Genomic DNA, 17,500 nt, shown 5'->3' on the forward strand with positions numbered 1-17,500 from the left:
GGTGAAATTGACTCCTTTGTGACTAAGCACTTGCAGAGACATTTCACAAATGCAGGAGGTAATGCGATTATCAGTAAATCTGCTGTTTTACATGAAAAGGCTGTTATCTGTGTAATGGCAATTATCATTCACCCTCTACAAGTTTCATATCATACATTAATTCTGATAATTAAACATTTGCTACAGAGGGAAATAATGTATATACACATATGCATTAATATTACATCATGCCGATATATATCTGTGTCAGTACAAATAAAATAATATAAATGGCTTCAAATAGCCTATACATATTATAGACAACTGAAATGAAGGTGTAATACTTGTAATATCAATTTATATTCAAGTGAGTTTTCTCCGAGAGCTCTTTCTCATGTTTGATCGTGGGGCACAGGTAGGGTAGTTATTTTCAGGGTTTTGCTAGCTAAGATCATGATAAGAAATGTCCACATGCTTTTGAAGTCACTTTAGTTTAAAGCATCAGGAAGTTTTTGCTTTGAATTAGAAACCTGATCATAATGTTATTAAAAGCTTTCTTTTTTATTAAATTAATATAGTACATAGGTTGGGAATGTTTTTCCAACCTGGAAATAATATTGCCTTTTCTATGTCCTTAACCTGGGGTTCTCTGTGGGATTTTCTTTTCATCTTTCTTTTCAATGTTGAGAGTTATATCTGTAGTCTGAATATCCCACAACTTATAAGATATATATATTAACCCTTTGGTGATGGGTGTAGAAAACTTTTTTTAAAAATCTACGCTCTGGCGATCCATGGCAATGCGCCGACTTTGAGCGCAGGAGTTCGGTACATCAAGCCGAATCACCGCCTAGGAGTGCTTTAGCGCGCCGCTGCCACGTACAGCTGCACGCCACATTTCGAGCAGTTTGTTATGACGTCCAGAGACATGACCCGCCGGGAAGGGTTAATGAATTTTCACATACATATTGACATGAAAATGTCAGAATTTGTTTTGTTATTGCTTATAGATATTTATGGCAACTCAACTCCATCTTTTCTATGGAGTTGATGTCATTACGTATTAATACATGATTGGTTGGACTACCTTGTTCTGTGCATGTGTAGGATTAAACTTTGAGCTCAAAAGTAAAGCCTGGTCTGGAGGTGAGTTAAAATTTAATCTTTACACATGCGCATTAGAGATCTGGCTTAAACTTTAATACTGAATTAACTTTCATGCTCCGTACAGAAGACACCCTATGTTATTGTAGAGAGAAGACAATTTTGTTTTTAATATTTGCCTTCAATATTTGATTTTCAGAGAATTTCCGTATTTATCACATTCTATTTCTCGCACAGGGGAGTTCTGCAGATGTAGCAGCACTGGAAGTTCGGCAAGAAACAGTGCTCCAGCGCCTGCGTGACCTCAAATTACAACTGGATAAGCTGCAGTCAAGCAAATTTTCCTCTTTGTCTCCATCTAAAAGCAACTCCACTGCCATTGGTGCTGCAGCTCAGTCCTCGCCCCTAAAGGTACTTTCAGCTGATATTGTTTGTTTTGCACTTTTCCTTGTTACAATCCCTTGAAAGTGGACATTACATTGACGGGAGAAATTGAACTCTGATAATGAGTGGGGAAAGATCCTTTATAATCTGGTTTGCTTGATATGTGTGTCAGAGGACTTTATTACCTTGCTTGTGAATATTTTCTTTCAGCATGATTTTTTTTACTGTGTTTTTAAACAAAAAAAAAGATTTTGCTTCATTATTTCTAGAGGCTTTAAAAGCTTATAAGTACCAAATGCTATTCAATGTTTAGTAGTATATAACAGAGAAAACTTTCATTGATAATTTACATATGTTTTATAATAAAGTCCTGCTTGCTAGTGTGAAACTCTGATCTGAGTTAACTTTGTTTTTATAAATAGATAAGGCAGTCAAAGAAGATGATTTTTTATATGCAGGAACAAAAGATAAGTGATAGATGTGGGTAGGGCTAAAATGTGTTATATCACACATAGTTATAACCCTAATTCAGTGTATAATGTATAAAGCATTTATTTGGTCACATTTGAAAGAACATTTGTCAGGAATAGGGAATAAGATTCAGTGAGATATTCTAAACTTACATTAGCCTGTAGCCAAGAAAGAAAGAGCATCATAAGCCAACATATATAAGTTTGTGCAAATGTGTATGTATATGTATAAATATATAAAATGTTTTTTATATATTTATATTTATATATGAACTTTTTTAAATATATTTATATTTATATGTATTTTTTTATGCTTGTTTTTGTGTGTGTGGTCCTTTTCTGATATAGATTTTTGACTCCCTTCATTTTCTAACTGTTATCCATATGTATAGTAGCACAAAAATGAAGTGTTGAATGCTTATGAATAATACATTTAGCCAAGTCTCGGAGAGAAACAGGCCATTGTACTGAAGGTGATGGCTGCCGTCTCAGACCATCTTCAAGAACTTGGTTCTTTGCAATTCCACGACATTGAGCAGGTCAATAACCCTTGTTACTTATCATTATCATTATTATTTTAATTATTATATATAGTTATCAAAAGACTTCATTCATTTTGTAGCAAGTTAATATGCACATATGTTACATGTGTTATAATTACCAAAATTACATTATTAATGTTTTAATTTTCTTATATGTATTCATGAATTGCTTTTGATATACAACAGGAAAAAGAAATGGAGAGTGTGGTAGATGTGAAAGATCAGCACCACTCTATTTTGTGTAAATTAAGTGCCTTAAAAACTGAATTGAGTAAAGTGTCTGAGCTACATCCGAAACTAGTGACTTCTTCTAAGGATGAAAGAATTGCAGAAAAGCAGAAAAGTATTTTGAAGGTGATACGGGCACTCAAGGAAGAAGTTCACCGTATTGCTGAGCTCCAGGAGAGAGAGAAGGTCACATACTGTTTGTAATTTCAGAATGATATTTTTTTACACTGTGAAATAAGCTTTCTTATTCAGATAGAAGAATGAAAAATATTGACTTTGCATAGTCATAAGCATAAAAGCAAATATTTGGTACCTTCAGGAATGTTCCACAAAACTGGATGTAATCACCCACCACAAGGAAGTCTTGAAGAAACTTGCATCCCTCCAGGAGGAGTTGGTCAAGTTGTTGAGGGGTCTGCGTGACCTGTCATGGGAGGTAGTCCACTGGCCATGTGGATGTCTTTTTGATGAGTTTAAAACCTCTTCCTCAGTTACTCTATCCCTCTCCTCTCTCTCTGAGCCTTCATCAACAGTGGAAACTAACCAAGCTGGTCTATGTTCTCCACTGGCTCAAGCCCCTACTCCCCACCCCAAAGACTGTGGAATATTTTGGGTAAATTGGAAGTTTGCCATTTTGAAGTGATGCTGCACTCATCAAATGAGAGACATTCAGATGTGAATTGAAAGCATTAGAACTGAGTGAACTAACCCTGTGTGTGCTGTAAATCAGAAATGAGACTTTGATTTCTATGGAGTTTGATATAGTAGTGGCAAGTTATGTTGTTACTTAACAAATCCTTCTTCTTATTTTTTCAAGTGTTGTAATGTGAGTTGATGTTTTATGGTGTTCTTTTTAGTTTTAGTAGGAGTGGAGGTTCTTCCCAAATACTTTTAAGTATCTAAAACTCCTTGACATTTTATAGAAAACACAGACACACACAATCACATACAAACAATCACACACAAACAGTCACACACACAAACAATCACACACACAAACAATCACACACACAAACAATCACACACAAACAATCACACACACAAACAATCACACACACAAACAATCACACACACAAAATACACACACACACACACACACACACACACACACACACACACACACACACACACACACACACACACACACACACACACACACAAAAAACACACACACACACACACACACAAAATACACACACACACACACACACACACAAAATACACACACACACACACACAAAATACACACACACACACACACACACACAAAATACACACACACACACACACACACACAAAATACACACACACACACACACACACACACACACACACACACACACAAAATACACACACACACACACACAAAATACACACACACACACACACAAAATACACACACACACACACTCAAAACACACACACACACACACAAAATACACATACACACACACACAAAATACACACACACACACACACACACACACACACACACACACACACACACACACACACACACACACACACACACACACAAAATACACACAAAATACACTCATACACACACACAAAATACACACACACACACACACACACACACACACACACACACACACACACACACACACACACACACACACACACACACACACACACACACACACACACACACACACACACACACACACACACACACACACACACAATGCCAAAACTACCATACCATTAGCCTGATTAGGCATCCAAGTAAAGTCATGCTAAAAATTGAGGAGATCATTAAAGAGGAACAGGTAGGTTTCAGAGCAGGGAGGAGCACCATGAAACAAATCTTTAACTTCAGAATACTCTGTGAGAAGTACCTACCACGTCTTTATGGACTTCAAGAAAGCTGGCATGCAGCCTTATGGGCAACCATGAAGAAATGTAACATCAACACCAACCTGATCAGAACTGTAAAATACCTCTACGACAAGGCCATAACAATAACATTGGAGAATTGTTCCGAACCATAATTGGAGTATGTCAAGGTTGTCTGCTCTCCCCTACCCTTTTTAACATCTTAGAATAATGGCAGATGCACTTGAAGATTATGAAGGAACAGTCAGCATTTGAGGTAGGAAGATTACGAACTTATGTTTTGCCAACAATATTGACAGCCTAGCTGGACAAGATGATGCCTCCACAGCATATGGTATGCAGATCAGTGCTGAGAAGACACAGTTTATGACAAATAGCACGAATGGTATCAACACCAACATCACCATAGATGACAAAAAACTGGAGACTATCCGTAACTTCAAATATCTTAGAGCTGTAGTGTTGGAAGAGGTATCCAAGCCCAAAGTTCTCCAGGATAGCCCAAACCATAGCTGCAGTGACCAAACTAAAAATCTTATAGAGATCACATAACCAACAAGGTAATGAAGTCCGGAATTAGAAATGCCATCAGGCTGTATGAAGATCTCATTACTTCAGTAAAAAGAAGCAAACTGAAGTGCTATGGTCATGTCACATGATCATCTGGACTCGCCAAAAGTATCTTGCAAGGCATAGTGCAAGGAGGGAGACATAGAGGTATAGATAGCCACAAGGAAAGACATGGTTTTCAACACCAGAATACTTAGTTCAAGTTCAACTATCAAATTCTTACTGAACATTTAACAAACAATGTTGAAATTAGGCTAAGCACTGGGCAGCCAGTGGACAAGAGGGCATGATTTTTTCTACTAGAAAATGTGTCCTTTGTTGAGGTAATATCTATTGTAAATCAGACAGTGAAAAGACAGATAGGTGAAAGAGAGGGGTGGGGAGGTGGGCAAGGATGGGCAGCCTATGGACACGATTGGAAGGTGTAGTGTTAGGTGGTAAGCATTATTTCTTATAGGCATTTTAAACTGATATTGGATTCGTGTCTTTATATCTTGTAACACTACATTTGGGTTGACGAGTCCCATTGTATTGGCTGGGTGCTGCAGGTGATGAGGTCTAAAGGGGAGCATGTTGGTTTTCCCAACATGGTGTAGAGGTCAGTGGTTGACCTGGCTTGCTGGCTCCTCGGTTTAGTGTTTACTAATGAGGGCTTGGCAGTGAGTGGCAAAGTGTGTCTACTGTCATCCACTCAGATGTAGCTGATGGACCTGGTATCCCTTAACTGGCTAATATGTAATGTGTGTAGTTTGGGCCCACAGTTGCTACTCTTTCACCAAGATTAGGGAAAGGTTTAGGACAATGGAGTACCAGAAGCAAACTAAAAAGAGAGGGTAAGATGGCCAGAGAATAAGGTTGGGAAAAAATGGTTGCTCTGGTAGTTTTTATATGTGCTAAATCATAATTTGATATTCTAGATCTGGATGTATTTGGATACAAAGAGATCTGAAGTAATAACTAGTGTACACTGATGTGCATTGTGCACTGTATATCAGTGAACACCCATATTATACATCTTCTAGTAAGGAGAGCTGCCAACAATACAAGCAGTCCTCCCTCTTTCATGTTACAAAAGAGTTATGTTACAAGATTTATGGTAATGATAACACTATCAGTGTTATCATTTCTATAAATCTTGTACCCACTTAGGGATTTCATGATTTAAAAAAAATAGTTTATGGGGATACTTGTCAGAATATCCAAGGATGCAAAAGCAATGTTACAGTCTATCCAATGTCCCAAGTATTTTTCTCTTTTTCTGATGCTCTTAATCAATATTACTCTGCCTTTATGCTATATTTCACTCTAGTATCAATCAATACCACTTGTTTTTTAGAGATTAAGATTTATTTTGGACTTGATGTTTTTAGATTCCAAGATGAATAATCTCATAGGCTTGGGGTTGAAAATAAGCAAGGTAGGGTATCTACATAGTTGTGATATACAAGTGCTTGTTTTTTTTTATGTGCCACTCCAATTTACTGATAGGATCTTTCTTCTTCTATTACTTCTTGCAAATTGAAATTGTTTTGTTGTTACATCACTAATTAGATATTCAGATTTTCTTCCCATATGATATCATCATCATAGTTTATCATTATCAGAAATTTAGATTTTCAAAAATGATTTTCTTTGCCCATGTTTGCAAGGAATATTTTGTTAATTGTCATGATGATTTTGATAACAAGAAATGAAGGGAAAACAATGTTATCTACTAGAATAATAAGGAATAGCGTATGCTTATAAGACTCACTCTTTGAACCTGGATATGTCAGTGTTATTTTTAGCATTATATATACTACTGAAGTATTAGCTTGTTTTCGCTAGCACACAAGATACATATTAACCTATTGCCTCAAGTAGAATATGGAATGCTCTTGGCCTCCACTCCAGGGAGTATATATGGCTGCCTGGGCTTGCTTCTGGAGCCTATTTGATACTTGGCTGGTGCATTGCACTCATGGCACCACACCAATAAAGCAATACGACACTTGACAACATGAGTTGCTAACACAAGGAGACTTATCATGTAAACTAGAATGAAGGTAACCGGTTCACAGCAGCAGCAACAGAGCTCAATATTTTGGTGCATGACATCTTCCAGGGATAGCATTCAAATGATTTATGTGCTAAATATCTCCCTCTGTTTGTGTGCGTGTGAGTGCGTGTGCGTGTGCGTGTGCGTGCATGCACACAAAACAGAGCATCCTATTCCCTCTTAGGCAGTGCCCCTGGGCATGTGACATATGGGCATGAGGGGACCTTTATAAATAACTGCATGAAATGTAATGTATTCAGCAGAATAACATGATTGTGTAGCCAAATCAAATCAGTCATGATTGGAGCTACACATCTTCCGAAGCCATAACTAAGTCAGCTGTGACGTGAAATGCACATCATCCAGAGGCATTAGATTGATTACGGTTTTAAAAAGAATTAAGATGATAGTTTATTTGTTGTAGTAATTGAATTTTTATGAATGGCTAGGGCTTAACCCATTCACGATAGGGAAATTAAACAAAAAGTTGGGAAAACGCTGTGCTCATTTTTTATATTTTATGTGAAATGTCTCTACACATAGATGGCTCTGCCTTACCTGATTTCACCTTTCCTTGATTTGGCGGGAAAATGTATTTTTTACTAGTGCTATGAATATCAATGGTGTTATTTTTATGATAAACATTATAATTACTATACTGTTATAAACAATAGTAATAGCAAAATAAGATAACGTAAAATATTTTCGTTAATTAAAGAAAAGGGTAAACGGGTGAGACAGGCAGTACTCGTAATTGGCTCCTTGGTGATTTAGTACAAGTGTAGCCATCTGTGTGTAAAAAACAATTAAACAAGTAAACTCACAGTGGGCATGGCATAGATACATGACATGCCTGTTGCAAATGAGTTAAGAATGTATCCCCAAGTCAATTTGCAGCTAAGCAGCCTTTTCCCTATAATTTAAAGATTAGCAGTGTTTGTCCTTTTGATCAAAGATGCATCCGCTTAGTATTCTTTAACTGTCTCAGTGGCCATTCTTTATTGCATAGGTTTTAGAATTGAGTTAATCTGGTTTGCATACACTATTTTATTGTAATGTCAGTTTTGAAAAAGTGTGCCATATGCAATACGTAACTGCTGATTGTGTACTTGCTATCTGATGCTGCTGTTTACTAGGAATGGATTTACTTCTGTTTATGGCTTGTTATTATTATTATTATTATTTACATTTGGCTTAAAATCCCATTACAGGATTTCATGATGTTTTCCTTTTTCCTGGCAAACTGATACACATAATTGGCTTAAAGTTCATAATAAATATTTGTGGCAATTGAAGTGTTAGAACTAAAATTAAAGACCCGTTTTTAATTTTTAATTTCAGACTGGAACCGTACATGATTTGGTGATATCAGCCAATCCTAGCAGGCCCCCATACTTTTTGGTTCTATTAAGAAAGCTTTTAAAGGATGCTGGCTATCCTGTTTATTCAGTCAACCATCTGCACTCTTCTGTTCATCATGTAAGTATTTTTTTTCTTTTCTTTTTTCCCCATCTGTCTTTTTGTTATTGTGTTTGATATTATTATTCTTGTAATCATACCCCCCACCCCCCATTAAACGCTTGTGGATATTAATAGATTTAAATTGTAATTCTTTAAATTTTGAAGAGTATAAAACCCACAGGAAAAAGTTTCTCTAGGTATGGGATACCTTGTACAATTAATTATATCCATATTCTACTCTTACTTTTTAACAGGTTGATGAATCTGTACGAGGATGCTTCTCTGATAAGCCACTTGGAGACCGAAACAAGCATAACTTGGCTTTTACCGTTCACTGGAAAGAGGTTGAGGCACCAAACTTGATGGTAAGTAGACAAATAATGATATTAATTTTTTTATTTGATACTATTGAAAACATCTGGTAATAAAACTTCATCCTACTTTGTGATTGTTATGGCTCTGTTTTAGAAAATTATTCAAAAAGTACTTCCCATGTAATAATTATTTAGAGGATATTTTTTGGTGTATAAGATTTCTTCCAATTAAAAAAAAAGGTCTCAAAATTTTTAATTCTAACATCAGGTGAATCCCTTGCGGCAAACTGTAATATCTGGAGAAGCCAACATTACACGCTACATATCTCGACTCCTGCCCCTAAGTTCTTCCTACAATTATGAAGCAACAGGAACCTTTTCCTCCATTGCGGAGACAGACAACCTTCTAGATCAGTTAGCAGCTCAGGCAGCCAGCAAAAATAACAAAGAACGACAAGGTGCACTCAGACAGTTAAATGGAAGGTATGTATGTTTTTCTCTCTCTCTCTCTTTCTCCCACTCCCTCCCTCCCTCTCCCTCTCCCCCTCCCAGATTTTCTGTCATGCACTTTCTTTTACATGATTTTGATTAAGATTTCCAAAACACATTTGATAAACCTGAAATTTGTTAGCCATGTTTTGCATTTTATTGAAGCTTAAAAGATCCAGTCTCCAGAGTCCTAATCCATGTTTGATCCTCAGGCTTGGAAAGACTTCTTGGTTAGTCAACAATGAATGTGGTATTGCTGATGTATTCTTGTGGTCTGTGCTGAAGCAAGGAGGCCTGAATGTTGGAGCTCCTGCAAACGTTGATAAGTGGTACAAAAAGGTCGATGCCATGGCCAAGCTAGGTGAGTGATGATCTTCTGCTGTCTGATTTTTAAAATTTGTGTTTGTTATAACGCTACCAAATTTTTATCAATGAGTTCCATAGCATTAACACGGGCCATTTCCTAGGGATGGATACCTTTAACCAGTGATATTCCTCTGTAAAATTTTAATGATCAAACTCTCTTAACAGTTGTAGAGGTAAATTTGGACTCTATCTCAATGAGTGGGATAATGTGAACCTCACCTCACCCACCCCCTTTATTGCTTATCCCCTTGTTCCATGTTTTGTTAGTTATCTTTAAGTCAGGTCTTCAAAAGAGGGAAAGGAATTCTTACAGTTTTGTTGAAAAATGAGAGAGCATATTTTTGTGTATCAAGTTTAGTATTTAAAATTTTCTTCGCAATGACCCAGGAAACTTGACTGGAAGATCACCAAGAGAGGAAGAGAAAATTAGTCTTAGATATTGAATATGAAACTAAAGCCCAGTTAGAAACTGAAAATAGTAATTGCAAAGTTAAAATGCATTCTACAAAAAAGACAAATGAAAAGAAGTAGAAGTATAGCATGGTTGAGAAATCTAAAGTCCTATTTCATAATGTTCTGGTTATCATGTTATTGGAAGAGTGAACTTCATGTCTTCCCACAGCTCTAAAGTTATTGTCATTGTTATTATTCTTTTTGTTTTACATTATCATTTTTATTTTTATTACTCCATTGCTGCTGGGGATGAGTTTCATACATACTATGTCTACTGTGATTTTTGTTTATTTATTGTGTATACACACAAAAGGCTCCACAAGTACTTTGTCACCTGAGTCAATTGCTAGTCATGTTTATCCTTTTCCTTGATATTTACCCTTTTACTTGATGTTTGGAAATCAATTTTTATATTTTGTTGCTGTTGGTTTTATATATATCATTACAGTAATCATAATATCCATAATAATAAAAATAGTATCATTATTAACCTATTGTACCTTGCTGACGTGACCATCATGTCATGAAAAAAATTGGCTGAGGGCTGACTCACAGGAATATGCAGCTGTGGAAAAATTTGGCTGAGGGCTGGGATGACAGGAATGTCATGAAAATTTTGGCTGAGGGCCAGGGTAATGGGAATGACTCCTCATGTAGGTTATGTTGGCCTACTAATTGGCTCCATGGTGGATGAGCACTTGTGGAGCCATCTAAAGACACTTTCCAAACTACTACATATGCTTTCTGTCATTTTTTTTTTTTTTTTTTTTTTTTTTTACTTTTTTTTACTTTTTTTTGAGGGGAAAAGGAAGGAAGGAAGGAAGGGAGGAAAGAAAGTTTCTTTCAAATAATTGAACTCTGGCATCTATTTTCAATTTGAAATTTAAAGAGTAAATGCTGTAAGACTGCCTGAGGTATGCATTTGTCAAAGTTAAATGTGCCTCAGTCTCTGAATGCGACAATGCTTTTTTCAGAAATAAATACGTTGAACTCTCAGAATGATACAAAGAGCAAATCATCATCACAGTCCTTTACCCCAGTTCAAACAATGAAGAAGTCAGATAACAAAAACAGCCTGACCTCTTGCAAGACTGAGTTTGTTGATAGAAATGGCCTAGAAAAGTACCTGAAGAGCTTAAACATACCATATCAGGTACAAGACCATGAAGAAGTCTTTACAGTGGATGCCCTCATGAAGAATGTGAGTGCAATGCCTGGCCTACACATGAAAAATCTCTTTCTGAAGGACAAGAAGAAAAACCTGTATTTGCTTTCAGTTCGACACAATGCTGAGGTTTGTCAGTGATTTTGACAGTATTTTCTAATGAATTTTAATGTATTATCTGAAATGTTTGCCATCCCATGGGTATCAGCTTTTTTCTGTATGTGGATTTTTTGTTTGTCAGATAGTCATGGTACTTAAAATGTACTTTTAATTCCTTTTGTATGTCTTTAAATCATTTTGAGTTTAAACTGTGTTTGGGTTATATTTTGCTTCAAGTTGTCTCACAAAGAAGAAGAAAAATATTGTTGTTGCCACTCTTGTCTTTATTTTTTTTATATAGTGCTTAGAGTTTGCTTTAGAAATGTATAGCAAGGTTAATGTCATTTAGTCGATTTTCTTGTTAGAATGGGTTCATTGACATTTACATTGCACATAAAGCAATTCTACTTTAGACTTGCTTTCAGTTTGGATTGAACGGGGAAGAAGAAAAATTGGCTGATGTTTCAGTAGGTTTGTTTTTTTTACCTACATGCTATACCCATTGCATTTTGACTATTGTTTTTTTCGTGAGGAAATAAAAATTGTCTTGTGTGGGACCTCCCACAATTTCACACATGACAGCCCCCAGGATTAAACTAGTTTATGCTGATAATTTTCCTCATCTCTGAGAAAACTGACAGCAAGTAAACAACAAAAAAGAAAGAAAGAAAGATGGAAAGAAAAACATCGTACTAAAAGTAAACTTAGCCATGTGTCTTCCCATGCCCCACACCACCAATTAATTTTCTAAAAGAATGAATGTTAGTAGTTGAGAAAGAAAAGGACTTCAAAAAAAGAAGCTTGTGCAGGAAAACAAATGATAGTGCCAGAAGAACAGAGTTGCAATTTTTTGTTGCAAGGTGAAATTTTGTGGGAGATGATAAATGCAATAATTCCCCCCCCCCCTTTTTTTTTTCTTTTTTTAGGTCAAGACACATTTTAATGGTTTTGTTGTATTTTATACAATAATGAAGATTGTCAGATTAAAAGGTTGAAAAGTAATATTTGAAATAAGTTTGATAAATAGAAAATATATTCCATATGATTATAATTTGGTTATCTGTTTACCTATAGAGTTGAGTGGTGTTTTGTCTAATACTTTATAATTTTTAAAATTTTAGAATACACCACTGCTGTCATGAACCTGGTTAATAATTTTTAAACAAGTCATTATATAGACTATTACTTAGTACTAAAAAAAATTTTTCTTTCATTTCAGGTAAAGCTTAGTGAGGTTGGAAAACAGTTAGGCACTAAGGATTTAAGATTTGGAGATGAAGCCATATTGTACAGTACCCTTGGAGTAAAACAAGGGTGTGTCACTGCCTTTGCACTCCTCAATGACCACAGTCACCAAGTCAAGTTCCTGCTGGATTCAGAAGCATTTAATGACTGTCACCCTTTTGTCAACTTCCATCCCATGTCGAATGCTGCAACCTTAGGAGTGGCACCAAAAGATTTGAAGAAATTTTTGAATGCATCTGGACATGAACCGACATTGCTAACATTTAATTGAAATAGCCCAATTTAACATTGTAAAGAGCTATGAATTAGGTTGATTAGGAAAACAGCTTTAAGCAGTTATAATAATAAGTGAATAGAAGTTACGTTGTGAATAGAAGTTGTGTTTTGTAAAGATTTTTTTTTTTTTTATATATATATATATATATATATATCTATATGCCATGGTTGTATAGAGAAAATCACATGTAAAAGGTTTGCTATTTTGAACATGTTATTGATTGTCAGATTTCACATTTTTCCTCATTTTAAATGTGAGGGTGAAAAAATTTGTATTTGCTCAAGTGCATCAAGATTCCATGCAATACCATGCTTTATTACAATCCAAATTGAACTAGGGTTTTATTACAATATGAATTTTTCACTTATTCTTAATACAGTGACTTGATATTTGGCTTCCACTGATTAATAAATGGTTATTTATGTCATATTCTTTTAATACCTGATAATCCCCACACATTATGAAAAGGATAATTAAAAAGGAAAAAAGCAAGCATATACGGGTTTGCAATATAATTTATTATGTTGTTGAGCAATAACAACAAAAACAAATATTTAAATAAAATCTGCACTCACTGAAACCTTTCTTTGTCACAACAGAGAGAAAACTTGAATGAAAGACCACAACTACCTTCTCTTCCATATTCAGTAAAACATTATCCATTACCATGGGCTCCATTTACACAAGAAGAATGACTGTCATATCCTATTTTTTTTAGTAAACCATTCATTATAACTTAATTGTAATAATTGTAATATTTCTCATGTTATGCAAGCTACATGTAACTGACCAGCAGATGGCATTTCAAAACCTCCTCACTGTAAAAACTACAGTAGCTCTACCACCACCACAACTGCTTATCAAACTCAAGTTACAAGGTTTACAATACATGAGTAATCAACAGAATGTTTTTTATGTCATGGCACGCATTATTTACTATCGTATTAGTTTTTACTTGCAAAGGGGAAGGCTAAATTCCCTGAAACTTTTAATTTTGCTGCCATATCTTTACAGAAATAGTCCCCATGCTAATTTACAGTTCCTTATAAATTAATAGCTCTTTATATTCACATAAAAAAAAATCTTATATACACATGAGTACACTTTCTGATGCTGAATAACATTTGAATATTTACTGAAGATCAGAGCATTTAATAAGCAGCTTAGGCGAAAATGCACTGAGTAATATATTAAACATTCTGTATGTGTTCTGGTAGTTTTAAGGTTTAAACACTTTTTTTTGCAGTACCTACAGAATTGTCTTACATGTAACTGTTACTTACTACATCTGTTCGTTTATCAATTATGAACACAGCCAGATTATATACGAACAGGAGATTAAACTTTACACAGGTATGGCTTACTGTGTAGCTTTTAGCTCTCTTTTTCCCTTATTTTATTTTTATTCATTTATTTTTTGCCTGTGCATTTTGAATAATGATACTAAACAAGAAAAGGCACAAATGAAAAGAGAATTGCTTGAAATAATAACTGCACTAGTATTACTGTGTCAAAATAAAGTGTGACACGTAAATTACCTGTTGCCTAACTAAATTGGTAAAACTTGTGACTAAGTAAATCTGCTGAGCCAGATATTAGCCAGCATGATTCTGATACCTCATTAGAGACAAAAAACAAAACAAAAATGAAAATTTTTAATGTTTTTTCTTACAGATTTAGAATAACACTGCATATCTAAAGAAGGTATTTGAAGTAGTGCATAAAATCCTGACTGTAAAGTTGCAACACTACTAACCATTATACCTGCCATTATAATGAAGCCTGTTCATTTCCATCTCAGGTACTAGCAAGATGGAAATACAAAAATATAATAGCCTTTACCTGCAACAATAGGAGGGAAAAAAAAAAAAAACTATACAATGTATAATACTCCTATTTTGAAAGAAAATATTATGCAAATCCCAAATTCACAACACCTGATTAAAAGCTATTAACTAGGCTTAATCATGCCCTCTGTACTAATTTTCTTATACCTGCATGCAAAGCTGGGCTTATAAATAACCTGGAAATAAGTTTTTGCAACTGAGCTCTCCATAATCATCCAAAGTCCTTTCAGTAGTATAAAAATAATAATAATGATACTACCTTTTCACAATAATAAAAAAATAAACACAGTGCCTATTTATCCTAGTTACCCATAAATGCTGATCTTACTGGACGCCATTCGAAAACTTTTACTTCATTCATCATTAACAACGGTGCCTGTCTATAACTGCTAATGTGTCTTAGTTTAGGATCTGAAAAATAAAAATAAATAAATATAGGTAACAAATTATTTACACAACCTCATTATTTCAATTGATGACTAAGCAGAAAACACATCTTATTTACAAGGAAAATTACTTATAATCATCACAAAATCTAACTACATGATAATGAAAATCCAAATACTACTAATCACTTTATGATGATAAAAAAGAGGCACTTCTCAAATTCTAATAAAACCTTTGTGCTCTTAGAAGTTCCTATGCTCACAAGAACTGTTATATATGAACTATAACTCCAATTTACTTAATTAAATGCATATATACAGAGAGGGATTTGCTTAATAAAAATTTTCTGCTGTACCCCCATTTAAAGTCATTTGTGCTGTATGCAGCATGGAGATAAAATTTCCATAATATTCTCATTCTGAAATTGCTATTTCTATTTCAGTAAGAACAAGGACAATCGCACTACAGAGACTTTATTCACAGCCCAAAGACAATGTAACATTGGACATTTTCTCTCTTAACCCCTTCCCAACAGGTCACACCATGAGGTGTCAAAACAAACCACTTGATCTGTGGCATGCGGCTGTACGCCGCGGCGGCGTGCCAAAGCGCTATGAGCCGGTGATTCGGCTTTATGTACCGAACTCCCACGCTCAAAGTCGGCGTGTTGCCATTGATCTCTAGAGCGTAGATTTTTTTTCTTCACCCGTAATCAAGGGGTTAATCCTAGATCCTAGATACAAATTTTCCTGAGGTTCAGAATAAGCCTACTTCAAATCTTTTGTCTAATCATTTCATCTAATATATACTAGATTTTAATTCTTCTTTTGTCCTCCCTTCTGCCTCTGGGATTCTGCTATGTCTAGCAGAACTTCCCGTTTGATCCTATAGCCATACCCATCGTGACGAATTGATTTTTCATGAAAGAAAAGAAAAGACCAAGACAAAGAAAAAGAAAAAGAAAAAGAAAACTAACCTGAGTAACTAGTCCTGCAGCGATCGTAGCTCCTCTAATCCTCAGCATGAACCGACCCAGTTCTTTATAGTCACGGAAGAGCTCTAAACAGAGAGGCCGAGTGAACTGGATCTCTATCAAGCCAGCAGAATTATTGACTAGAGCGCGAGGCCGTTTCTTAACAATTTGTCCCGTTGTCTTGTGGACTTGGGAAACCAACTTGCGTATTTTGGCTGGTTCTGTGAGTGACTGGTAATGGAAGTCAACCTGTAAAAATAAATATTATAATTCATACACATCGAGATAATTAAAGCATAAATATGTCATAAATATTTCCTTATGAACTTATAAGCTATTATTTTGGATGTTTATCTCTTTATTATTAATACTACTATAGCTGTTATCTTAGAAATACTGAATAATTCATATTTCCCTGGTGCCAACAAATTGATCAAATGCCAACCTGAAAAGGGGAAAGTTAAGAATACTGAAAGTAGAACTGAATGTACTGTTTTAGGTTATAATGGTGTATTACCTGAGTTCCTTCAATTAGTGGGACCTTAATATTAAAGAGAACTATCCGTGCTTGCACCCTTATGGCAAGTGGAATAGGTTCTGAAGGATCACACAGGAAGTCACCAACGTGTAGCACATTTGGATCTACACCAGAGATTGTAAGTGTTACGGGGTCACCCGCAAATGCAGTTGAGGGTTCGGCATTCTCCACCTGGACGCCTGTTTGAAAAATAGAATAATATCAACATCTATATATATATAGAGGTATTTCTCTCCTATCAGTTGCTCAAGAGAATGTGTGATTCTGATAAGAAAATCTTTTATATCTGTAATTTTTATTACTTTTGGCTTAAGATAGATTTTCAAGACAAACTGTACTGAAACTCAGGTGATGGCAAACAAACATTAGTACTTTTTTTTTTTTTTTAACAACATTTAGCCATTTTTTTTCTAGTTGTAATCATTATTTTTCATCTGAAGATGTTATATTTCACAACTAATAATAAATCAATAAAAATAATAATAATAAAACAATTTGACTGAACTTTAAGCACTTACCTAGCTTCACCCTACTTCCACATCAACTTCATTATATATTTCATAATTTGTAAAATTTACATCACACCTTCATAAATGAAAGTATGGTTGTGTGTATAGCAGATTTTTTTATGTTTTGCCTCAACAAATATCTGTTGTAACTCATACCTGTATGCATGCATAAATATTCAACCAGTAATATAAAATAATAATAATA

At 35.1% G+C, this 17,500-nt stretch overlaps 2 protein-coding genes across 5 annotated transcripts in view; one reads left to right on the forward strand and one right to left on the reverse strand.

Annotated features, from left to right (window-relative positions):
- Positions 1-13,466, forward strand: part of LOC125024941 (aminoacyl tRNA synthase complex-interacting multifunctional protein 2-like) — a 19,360-nt gene extending 5,894 nt beyond the window's left edge. The window contains exons 2-11 of one of the 2 annotated variants that reach the window (XM_047612770.1): positions 1,321-1,494; positions 2,375-2,476; positions 2,666-2,893; positions 3,027-3,143; positions 8,514-8,651; positions 8,888-8,998; positions 9,216-9,430; positions 9,649-9,797; positions 11,230-11,549; positions 12,739-13,466. In XM_047612770.1, the coding sequence (XP_047468726.1) occupies positions 1,321-1,494; positions 2,375-2,476; positions 2,666-2,893; positions 3,027-3,143; positions 8,514-8,651; positions 8,888-8,998; positions 9,216-9,430; positions 9,649-9,797; positions 11,230-11,549; positions 12,739-13,035 (1,851 nt within the window). In that variant the 3' untranslated portion in view covers positions 13,036-13,466. The remainder of the gene's footprint in view (positions 1-1,320; positions 1,495-2,374; positions 2,477-2,665; positions 2,894-3,026; positions 3,144-8,513; positions 8,652-8,887; positions 8,999-9,215; positions 9,431-9,648; positions 9,798-11,229; positions 11,550-12,738) is intronic. The other variant, XM_047612855.1, reaches the window with a different exon arrangement.
- LOC125047375 (protein HBS1-like) overlaps positions 13,179-17,500 on the reverse strand; it is a 17,811-nt gene continuing 13,489 nt past the window's right edge. For all 3 annotated transcript variants that reach the window (XM_047646721.1, XM_047612611.1, XM_047645957.1), the window contains 3 exons: positions 16,766-16,965; positions 16,252-16,497; positions 13,179-15,299 (listed from right to left, as the gene is read on the reverse strand). In XM_047646721.1, coding sequence (XP_047502677.1) covers positions 15,288-15,299; positions 16,252-16,497; positions 16,766-16,965 — 458 coding nt within the window. In that variant the 3' untranslated portion in view covers positions 13,179-15,287. The remainder of the gene's footprint in view (positions 15,300-16,251; positions 16,498-16,765; positions 16,966-17,500) is intronic.

Source organism: Penaeus chinensis, chromosome 1, assembly GCF_019202785.1.
Source record: "Penaeus chinensis breed Huanghai No. 1 chromosome 1, ASM1920278v2, whole genome shotgun sequence".
Lineage (NCBI taxonomy): Eukaryota > Metazoa > Arthropoda > Malacostraca > Decapoda > Penaeidae > Penaeus > Penaeus chinensis.